Below are 11,246 nucleotides of genomic sequence, written 5' to 3' on the forward strand. Positions count from 1 at the left end.
GAGGATAAATATTTAGATGGAGGGAAAGAAGATGACATAGGCCTACCACCTTGTCAGCACGTCCATTACACCTTGACCTCACCTCCTTCCCCTGAAAGTCTACACAAACGAAGGTCTTTCATTCACACACACACAAACGCACGCACACACACACGCACCTCATCACCACTATCAGAATCACCTCAAGCAATCTTATCAACAGGACAATCTCAAGGGCGTCAACCGGTACCCTCCACCACCCCCCACCCCACACACACAATCCCCCCCCCCCCCACATGTACACACACACACACATACCGTATCTCCCTTACCGTACCTGTTCATTACCCCTCTTCGACGCGTCAGGTATTTACAGGTATGACAGCAAGCGCTTATCAATTCCTGGAAGCCTCGGGTATTCGCGGCTTTATCTTATCTCTTTAATTGTTCTCGTTTTTTTTGTGGTTGTTGTTGTCTGATTAGAATTTGGAACAGCCACCATCTTTGCACTCAACTTTTTCCTTCCTGTGACTTGAACTCCTTTAAAGGGCTATTGGGTAAATTTTAAGTGGATCTTCAGTCAAACCACGATTTCCGCTGGAGTGGTTCTCATATTACCGTGTTTTTCTGACGTGTCCACGATCTTCCAAAGCTACGGTAGAGTTCCTTGAAGGACGACGGTATTACTCACCATCATCATCAGCAGCAATAAGAAGAAATAAATCAGAACCGTGCCAGCGAAAATCGTGGTTTGACTGAAGATCCACGGAAAATTTGCCCAGTGTAGCCCCTTAATACAGTAAACTCTCGCTTTTACGGACCTCGATATAAGAAATTTCGACTGTGATAAACTTTTGGGCCAGTGCGGTGTATGGAGGGAGTATATGTTACCAGGCTACAAGTGAAAGCCAAATCCGTGCCAATCGCAGCGGACGGGTTAAAAGACTTCTACAGATCATTTTGACGGAGGAAACAGCTGTTGAATTTTTACGATAAGTCTTCTGGATAATAAACAATTTTTCGGCACTATTCAACATGTCTTTTCATCATCCTGCAGTATAAGGTTCCTGTAGCAGACTGCACGCTAAATTTTAAATATGGTGGTAGATCGCACATTAAAGTATAAATTTCAGAAGAAGCGGGTAGCGGGCTTTTATATTGTTTCCTCTTTTTTGTGCCCTTGTGCTGTCTCCTTTGCTGTAAAAAAAAATGGGAGGGTACATCGCACGCTCAAGAAGCACCCAATCTTTTTATTTTCTAAGCATTGTCAGTCACATTCACAGCGCATGATCTCATAACACATTTAACATGATAACATACTTTTTTGTCCCAGGCTCGTTATCTTTGTATTATTTTCTTAGCGGTTGTCACACTCCAGTCGCATCTTGAAACTCTTCATAACACATTTATCAGTTTATCTATTTTCTCAGTATCGTGGAGGAGATTAGTTCATTATTATTCTTAGTATTGGAACATCTACCTACCCCCTTCACCCACCCCCGCCCAGGCACAGACAACCCCCTATTCCGCATTATAAATCTTACATATCCATAAAAAAATAAAAAAAACATCCATTTAACGTGAATTTACTTAAACCATTGAATCTTCGTTGGTATTATCCTCCACAAGGGACAATGTGACTGAGCTGAGCACCGAGGCCACGCGCAGCTATAACGTATGCCCTAAATTCCACCTTTATCATAATTGTTGTTTTTATCTAACCTCTAATCTTCGTTGCTCTTACCCCCAAGGCTAGTGAGACGGATATGAGCCTTGAGGCCACGCGCAGTTATGACCGGTTATCCCTGCCTTATTTTTATTATTATTAGGCTATTATTGTTTCCTTGGTACTATTTTCCTTTTATTTTCATCGTTGTTTGTATTTTTAAAAGTCCTAACTCTTCATTTTATCTCTTATTCGGTTCCATTAGGTTTTGTTTTTTTTGCAATAGTTATCCATCCAATCTTGAGAGAGAGAGAGAGAGAGAGAGAGAGAGAGAGAGAGAGAGAGAGAGAGAGAGAGAGAGAGAGAGAGAGAGAGAGAGAGAGAAATAGCTATGCATCCATATATCCAATCTTGTTTTGAGAGAGAGAGAGAGAGAGAGAGAGAGAGAGAGAGAGAGAGAGAGAGAGAGAGAGAGAGAGAGAGAGAGAGAGAGAGAGAGAGAGAGAGAGAGAGAGAGAGAGAGAGAGAGAGAGAGAGAGAGAGAGAGAGAGAGAGAGAGAGAAATAGATATGCATTCATATATCAAATCGAGAGAGAGAGAGAGAGAGAGAGAGAGAGAGAGAGAGAGAGAGAGGTATTAAAGAGAGATGAGGCATATAGACAAACAAAAATAGTTAAAGGAGAAAAAAAAGGACAGACAGTTAAAGAGAAGAGTGAGACAGACAGACACAGTTGAAGGGAAAAGAATGACAGACAACTACTCTCTCTCTCTCTCTCTCTCTCTCTCTCTCTCTCTCTCTCTCTCCAATAAACGTTTCCCTGTGTAGTTTTGTCTGTTGGTCTTCCGTGTTTGTCTGTATTTACCCTACGAAACAATTTGACACACACACACACACACACACACACACATACACACACACACGCCGCTGACCTGACCTGACCTGATGTGACCTGATTTCACTGACCGCACCCTGACACCCTAGTCCCATCGCCTCTCCTCATTCCCTTGTCTCGTTTCTAATTTCCTTCCGTTTTCCTCTTTTATCGTTTTTTTTTCCATTCCACCCATTTCTCATTTTCTTTCTCTTTCTTCTTTTCCTCTCCTCTCGTTCTTTATTTTTTCTTCGTTTTATTTTTTTCATAACCTAACTCAATCACTTACCTTACCAATCATCACCACCCCCTAATCTAACCCCGCCTTCATCCACCACCTAACCTAACCTAACCCCACCATCACTAACCTAACCTAACCCCACCATCACTAACCTAACCTAACCCCACCATCACTAACCTAACCTAACCCCACCATCACTAACCTAACCTAACCCCACCATCACTAACCTAACCTAACCCCACCATCACTAACCTAACCTAACCACACCATCACTAACCTAACCTAACCCCACCATCACTAACCTAACCTAACCTATCACCACCACCATTACCACCTAACACTACCACCATCACTAACCTAACCCTCACTAATCTAACCTAATCCCACCATCACCACTAACCTAAGCATACCACCATTACCACCTAACCCTTCCATCGCTAACCTACCTCGCTAATCTAACCTAATCCCACTAGCCAAACCAAACCCCACCCCATCACTAACCTAACCTAACCTATCACCACTAATCTATCCCAATCAGCAAAATTAGGCTATTCATCTTGTCTCTAACTCACTCTCCCACACCACAATCACACGGTCACACCTCGCGGACACACTGACACAAATTAATGAAGAAACCTAACAGCCACCAGTAACTAACCCCCACGAGACCAATTACTAACCCAGACAGACAGACAGACACACCCACACACATAGGGTAGAGGCGGTGGAAGGGGAAGGAGGGGGGAAATAATAAAGGGTATGGAAGGAAGGAGAGAGGACACACACACACACAGGCGAGGGAATGACTGTAAAGGCTATGGAAGGAAGGAGATAAGGGAAGGGAAGGGACAAATCAGAGTAGGAAAAACACTATTGATAAAAGGATTTGAAAAGGATTAGAGGTAAGGCTGGCATATACTCAGGGCAGAAAACGGGGAAATTAGAGTGATATTAAAGAGTATGAAAGGAAGGAGATAAGGAAAGGGAAGGGACATATCAGAGTAGGAAAAACACTATTGATAAAAGGATTTGACATGAGAGATGGAGGGAAAGGATTAAAAGGGAAGACTGGCATATACTCAGGGCAGAAAACGGGGAAATTAGAGTGATATTAAAGAGTATGAAAGGAAGGCGATAAGGAAAGGGAAGGGACAAAACAGAGAGTAGGAAAAACACTATTGATAAAAGGCTTTGAATTGAGAGATGGAGGGAAAGGATAAGAGGGAAGACAGGCATATACTCAGGGCAGAACACGGGGAAATTAGAGTGATATTAAAGAGTATGGAGGGAAGGAGATAAGGAAAGGGAAGGGACAAAACACAAGAGTAGGAAAAACACTATTGATAAAAGGATTTGAAAAGGATTAGAGGTAAGGCAGGCATATACTCAGGGCAGAAAACGGGGAAATTAGAGTGATATTAAAGAGTATGAAAGGAAGGCGATAAGGAAAGGGAAGGGACAAAACAGAGAGTAGGAAAAACACTATTGATAAAAGGCTTTGAAATGAGGGATGGAGGGAAAGGATTAGAGGTAAGACAGGCATATACTCAGGGCAGAAAACGGGGAAATTAGAGTGATATTAAAGGCTATGGAAGGAAGGAGATAAGGAAAGGGAAGGGACAAAACACAGAGTAGGAAAAACACTATTGATAAAAGCGTTTGAAGTAAGGAGAGGAGGGAGGGAAGGGACACAGAGGAAGACAGACATAAACACAGGGTAGAAAAAGAAGGGAATAATAGATTGTTATGAAGGATAAGGAAGGAAAGGGAAGATAAGGGGGAAGAGACAGCTTACACACACACACACACACACACACACACACACACACACACACACACAGGCAAATATGATAGGCAATACAGAACAATGAGAAAAACTAAAGAAAAGGAATGCAAGAAAATGAAGATAGAAAGGGAAAGGATTGAACAGATAGGAACACAACACACAAGAATGAGGGAAGAAGAGGAAATGTAGGAAGGAAGGGAAGGGAAAGGAATAGACAGAAAAGGAGGAACACAAACAAAAAGAATGACAGGGAAAAAGAGGAAATATAACAGTATGATAAAAAGAGATGAAGGAAAGGAGTGGGCAAGCAAGGGGCAGAGAAGGGGAACACACACAAACACACAACCATGAGAGGAGAGGAAATGGTGATAAGGGGAAAGGAGAAGAGGGTGAGGGGGGGTAAGGAGAGAAGGGTAAGGAAAGGTTACAGATAAGACAAAGGAAAGGGACTGGACACACACACACACACACACACACACACACACACACACACACACACACACACACACACAGAAAATAATTGCGTCTCCCCTGAATTCGAGTAAAAAAGAGACACATGGTTAACTTCAAATGAGTTCAAGAATAAAAAGAATTAAGGAAGGAAGGAGTGAAGGAAGGGAGGGAAGGAAGGGAAGGCAAGATGAATGGAAAAAAGATAAAAGTAAAAGTAGAATGGAGGAAGGAAAGGGTGGAAGGGAAAATGGAAAGATGTGAGGAAGAATGCAATTTAAATAAAGGAAGGAAAATAGAGAAAGGAAGGAAGAGGAGGGCAGGATGGATGGAAGGATAGAAATGAAGAAGGAAAGGGAAAGAAAAGAACGGAAAACTGTGAGAAAGCAATTTAAATGAGAAGAAAAATACAGAAAAAAGGAAGGAAGGAAAGGGAGGGCAGGAAGGATGGGAGAAAAGAGAAAGGAATAGAAATAAGGAAGAAATAAGGTGAACAGAAATGAAGAAGGAAAGGGAGGAAAAGAAGAATGGAAAGTTGTGTGGAAGGAAGCAATTTAAATGAGGGAAGGAAAATAGAGAAAGAAGGAAGGAAAAGGAGGGCAGGAAGGATGGGAGAAAAGAGAAACAGAAATAAGGAAGAAATAAGGTGAACAGAAATGAAGATGGAAAGGGAGGAAAAGAATGGAAAGCTGTGTGGAAGGAAGCAATTTAAATGAGGGAAGGAAAATAGAGAAAGAAGGAAGGAAAAGGAGGGCAGGAAGGATGAGAAAAGAGAAAGAAACAGAAATAAGGAAGAAATAAGGTGAACAGAAATGAAGAAGGAAAGGAAGGGAAAGAATGGAAAGCTGTGTGGAAGGAAGCAATTTAAATGAGGGAAGGAAAATAGAGAAAGAAGGAAAGAAAAGGAGGGCAGGAAGGATGGGAGAAAAGAGAAAGGAATAGAAATAAGGAAGAAATAGGGTGAACAGAAATGAAGACGGAAAGGAAGGGAGGAAAAGAATGGAAAGCTGTGTGGAAGGAAGCAATTTAAATGAGGGAAGGAAAATAGAGAAAGAAGGAAGGAAAAGGAGGGCAGGAAGGATGGGAGAAAAGAGAAAGGAATAGAAATAAGGAAGAAATAAGGTGAACAGAAATGAAGAAGGAAAGGGAGGAAAAGAAGAATGGAAAACTGTGAGGAAGGAAGCAATTTAAATGAGGAAAGGAAGAATAGCGTGAAGGAAGGAAGGATGAGAGGAAAGAGAAAGGAAATGAGGAAGAAATATGATAAACAGAAATGAAGAAGGAAAGGAAGGGAGGAAGAAAAGAAGAAGTGGAGATAGGAAGGGAAGGGAAAGGAATAAAAGGGAACACACAAATACATGATGGGAAAAGAAGGGAATGTAATTAAGGAAGATGAAGAATAGGAATATAAGAAAGTGGAGATAGACAAGGAAGGGAATGAACAGAAGGGGACACAACAAACACAATGAGGGAAAAAAAATAGGAATACAGAAAAGTGGAGATAGGAAGGGAAAGGAATGAAGGAAAGGGAACACACTCAAAACATGGTAGGAATAAGGAAATGTCATAGAGGGAAAAAACAGGAATACAGGAAAATTGTAGCTGAAAAGACACAAAAAGAATCAACTGAAATAAAGTGGAATGATAAAAAAAAATAGGAATGTGGGAAAGTGGAAATTGAAAGGACACACCAAAACATCAACTTCCACTCATACTTACCAGGCTGTGTAGATCTGATTGTGGTGATTGTGGTGGTTGTGGTGGTAGGGGTGGTCCTGCTTCCAACCCCTCCATCATTCCTCCTTGCTGATGATGATGGTGATGAATCAGGATACAACCTCTTCTTAGTCACTATTTAATTTTGCTTCCTTCAGCTTTTTTTTTTTTAGTTCGTTCGTTCGTGTGTTTGTGAGTGGCTAAATTAATCTGTGAGGGAAAAATATATTGTGGGTTAATAAGATGTGTGAGAGAGGAGGAGGAGGATTAAGAGGAGGAGGAAGAAGAGGGAAGAGGGGGAGGAGGAAGATTAAGGGAAGGAGGAAGAAGAGGGAGAGGAGGAGAAGGGTTAAGAAAAGGGGTTAGAGGAAGAGGAGGAGGAGAAGGAGGAAGAAGAGGGAGGAGGAGGAGGATTAAGAGGAGGAGGAAGAAGAGGGAAGAGGGGGAGGAGGAAGATTAAGGGAAGGGAAGGAGGAAGAAGAGGGAGAGGAGAAGGGTTAAGAAAAGGGGTTAGAGGAAGAGGAGGAGGAGAAGGAGGAAGAAGAGGGAGGAGGAAGAGGAGGAGGAGGAGGAAGAGGGAGGAGGAAGAGGAGAAATAACAAGAGGAATGTCAAGTCCAGTAAATCCAGAGAGAGAGAGAGAGAGAGAGAGAGAGAGAGGGGGGGGATGAGGGGGGGCTAGGATGTGAACACGTATTTCCCTGCTTCCTCCTCCTCCTCCTCCTCCTCTTCCACCTACTCGTCATACTGTTTATCCTCCTCTTTCCCCCCTCCTCCTCCTCTTTGCCAATACTTCCATCTCCTCCCCTCCACCAACCACTCCTTAATCCCCCTCCACCTTCTCCTCCTCTCCCTCTTCCTCCTCCTCCTCTTTTTCCAACTGTCCCTTCCCCTTCATCACAGCCTCCCCCTCCTTCTCCTCCTCTACTTCCTGCCGCTCCACCCCTCTCCCACACCACCACCACCACCACGTCAAGGTCACGTGTCTGTTTTGAAGGTGGTGTAAGCAGCTGTGTGGTGTAGGTGCTCTCTCTCTCTATCTCTCTCTCTCTCTGAAATACATACATACATACATACATACATACACACACACACACATACATGAGCCGAGTAAACCCATCAACCCCCAACCCCCAACCCCTTACACACACACACACACACACACACACACACACTCTATCGACCTTACTAGCAGATGACTGTGTGTGTGTGTGTGTGTGTGGAGATGGAGGTTGGGGGGGGGTGTTGTGTGTACGTGTATATATGAATGTGTGTGACATGAGAGGGGAAGGGGGGGAGGTGTGTGTGTGTGTGTGTGTGTGTTTTCCCATGCGGTCTCCATGCTTGGGTCAGCTGTTTAGGTAATGGAGAGGTCAAGGGTCATCACACACACACACACACAGCAGCTACCCAACAAAAACGGTGGACATGAAAAGGCACATATCTCTCTCTCACACACACACACACACACACAGCATCTACCCAACAAAACCACTGGACATGAAAAGGCACATCTCTCTCTCTCTCTCTCTCTCTCTCTCTCACACACACACACACCTACCCAACAGTGGACATGAAAAGACACATGACACACACACATAGACATGACATAGAGGCACTTAAAACAATAAGCATTGCCTGGATATCTGACTGAATGACAAACACAACACACTCTCTCCCTGTCCCTCCCTCCCTGACACACACTCACACTACCTCGGAAATATCTAGAAAAACACACAAGGGAAACGAAAACAAACACTATATGGGAAATCAAACACACACACACACACACACACACACACACACACACACACACCATATACAAAAAGAAAAACATGCAAATAAAAAGCATATACCCAACACACACACACACACACACACACACACACACACACACACACACACACATTTACACCATATACTTAAAAAAAAAGACCCAATATCGTATCAAAAAACATGCAAATCAAGAGAAACGAAAACAACAAAAACAAAATAAACAGCACATACCCAATAACACACACACACACACACACACACACACACAGACCGGCTCTACTCACACAACAAACACGTCCTCCCTTGCCACTAGCTGGAGGAATACTGACTGACTGAGGAGGGAGGACGGGGTAGGAGCAGAGGGAGGGGGTGAATGAGGGTGGAGGAGGAGGGGGTGTAAGGCGCCGCGGAGGGGAGGAAAGGGAGGGGCAAGCAGACAGACGGCGGCGGCGGTGGTGGTGGTGGTGGGTGACGGGACGCGTACTATACGTGTAGAGATACGCAGTGACGAGAACGAGAGAGAGAGAGAGAGAGAGAAGGGGGTTGAGTTGGGAGGATTGGCTCTATCGCCCTTCTATTGTGAGTCTGTGATAATACTGATATATGTTGTTTGTATCATGATAACGCACACACACACACACAGACATGTTCGCTACGAGACGCATACACGTAGCTGTTCATGTAAAGTGAAGTGTTTTATTTCCAAGAACTGTGCGTGTGTGTGTGTGCGTGTGTGTGTGTGTGCTGATGTTTTTATTCTTTTCATTATAGAACTTTCATTTATTTCCTGTTTTTTTATTTTAGTATGCTGTGTGTGTGTGTGTGTGTGTGTGTGTGTGTGTGTGTTTTTATTCTTTTCATTATAGAACTTTCATTTATTTCCTGTTTTTTATTTTAGTATGCTGTGTGTGTGTGTGTGTGTGTGTGTGTGTGTCACCTAGCAACTAATTGACTGCCCCGTTCTACTTATACTTCTAAAGCATTAACTTGCATCCATTCATATACGTATTCATTCATCCATCATACCATCAAGTCACTCCTTCCTTCATCCATTCATTCATTAAGTTATTTCTCTATTGATTCATCCATTCATTAGGTTATTCATTTGTTTACTCTTTTGCTTATTCGCTTCTGTTTGTCATCCATTTTCTCATCCATTCTCAATATTATTCATTCTTATTCTCATTCATGAAGTCATCCATCTTTTCATTCTTAAGTCATTCATCGTCGCTTATTCATTGTCATTTATTCATTCACTTGTTCATTTTCATTCATCCATTCTCTCGGTCGTCACTCATCCATCCTCTGATTCACTAAGTCATCCATTCTATCATCCATCTCTTCTCTCGTTCATTTTCATTCATCTATTTTCTCGTTGTCACTCATCCTTCCTCTGATTCATTAAGTCATCCATCTCTCATCCATCCACTCACGTTGTTACTCATCCATTTTCATCATTAAGTTATTCATCCTTTCTTTCATCCATTCATTCATTCTCATCATTGTCACTCATCCTTTCATCCATTACATCACTCATCCTTTCACTCATTCATCCATTCATCCAGTAACTCATCCATCCATTCTTTCGTTGTCAGTCATCCATTGTCATCCATCCATTTTCATTCATTGTCATCCACCCATTCTTTCGTTGTCAGTCATCCATTGTCATCCACCCATATTCTTTCGGTGTCACTCATCCAATCATCCATCCGTTTTCTCTCAGTCAGTGTTATTCATGGTGTCTCATTCATTCATCCATTTTTCTCGTTACTCACCCAATCTCATCCATTCAATCATTCATCTTTTCACCCATTGTCACCCACTAACCCGACCCTATTCACTCGTTCAGACGTTCTCAAACTCATCCATTCATCCAATAACTCTCGCAAACATTATTATTTTCTTATCATATACGAGTATCTTACATTTTTTTTTTTACAACAATTAAAGGAGACAGCTCAAGGGCACAAAAAAAGGAAACAATAATAAAAAAAAGACCGTTACTCGCTGCTCCTACAAAAGAGAATCAAGAGGTGACCGAAAGAGAGGTCAATTTCGGGAGGTGTCGTGATATCTATTCAATTATCTATCTATATTCATTTATTTATGTATTTTGTCTATCTATCTATCCCTTACTCTTTTTTTTAATGTTTCCCGTTCACTACACGCGAGGGAGTCAGCAAGCAGAGCACGGCGAGGCAAGAATCGTCCCCAGTCACCTGTCATCAGTCAGGCCAGAGGCAGTCATCCAGTCAGCCAGTCAGTCAGTCAGTCAGTTATTCAGTTAGGCCAGTCAGTCAGTCAGGCCAGTCAGTCATCCAGTCAGACAGTCATTCAGTCAGTGAGGCCAGTCAGTCAGTCAGTTAGTCAGTCATTCAGTCAGTGAGGCCAGTCAGTCAGTCAGTTAGTCAGTCATTCAGTCAGTGAGGCCAGTCAGTCATCCAGTCAGTCAGTCAGTTAGTCAGTCAGTTCAAGGTTATAGGTCATGCAAAAACTCGATGAAAAGATTAAAGAACGCCGCTTCCGGTGATGATGATAATAATAATAATAATAATAATAATAATAATAGTAAGAAAAAAAAATGGAGAAAAAAAAAGACGACGGTGAAAAAGAAGCAGTTGAAGAAGGATTAGACGGAAGACTGAAGGAGAAAAAGAGAGTTGACAATGAAAAAGAGGAAGAATTAGAAGAAAAATGAGATCTAGATTTTCACCCAGGCGGAGTGGAGGCGCGAGCGAGCGGGAATACATGATACAGACC

The 11,246-nt window shown here is 42.5% G+C and overlaps 1 protein-coding gene across 1 annotated transcript in view; it reads right to left on the reverse strand.

Moving 5' to 3' along the window:
• LOC126986026 (uncharacterized) overlaps nt 1-8,887 on the reverse strand; it is a 33,726-nt gene extending 24,839 nt beyond the window's left edge. Inside the window, exons 1-2 of the mRNA XM_050841713.1 lie at nt 8,771-8,887; nt 6,715-6,921 (exon numbers count right to left, since the gene is read on the reverse strand). Coding sequence (XP_050697670.1) covers nt 6,715-6,792 — 78 coding nt within the window. The 5' untranslated portion in view covers nt 6,793-6,921; nt 8,771-8,887. The remainder of the gene's footprint in view (nt 1-6,714; nt 6,922-8,770) is intronic.
• Between the last annotated feature and the right edge of the window lie 2,359 nt (nt 8,888-11,246).

The sequence above is a fragment of the Eriocheir sinensis genome, chromosome 61, assembly GCF_024679095.1.
Source record: "Eriocheir sinensis breed Jianghai 21 chromosome 61, ASM2467909v1, whole genome shotgun sequence".
Taxonomy (NCBI): Eukaryota; Metazoa; Arthropoda; class Malacostraca; order Decapoda; family Varunidae; genus Eriocheir; species Eriocheir sinensis.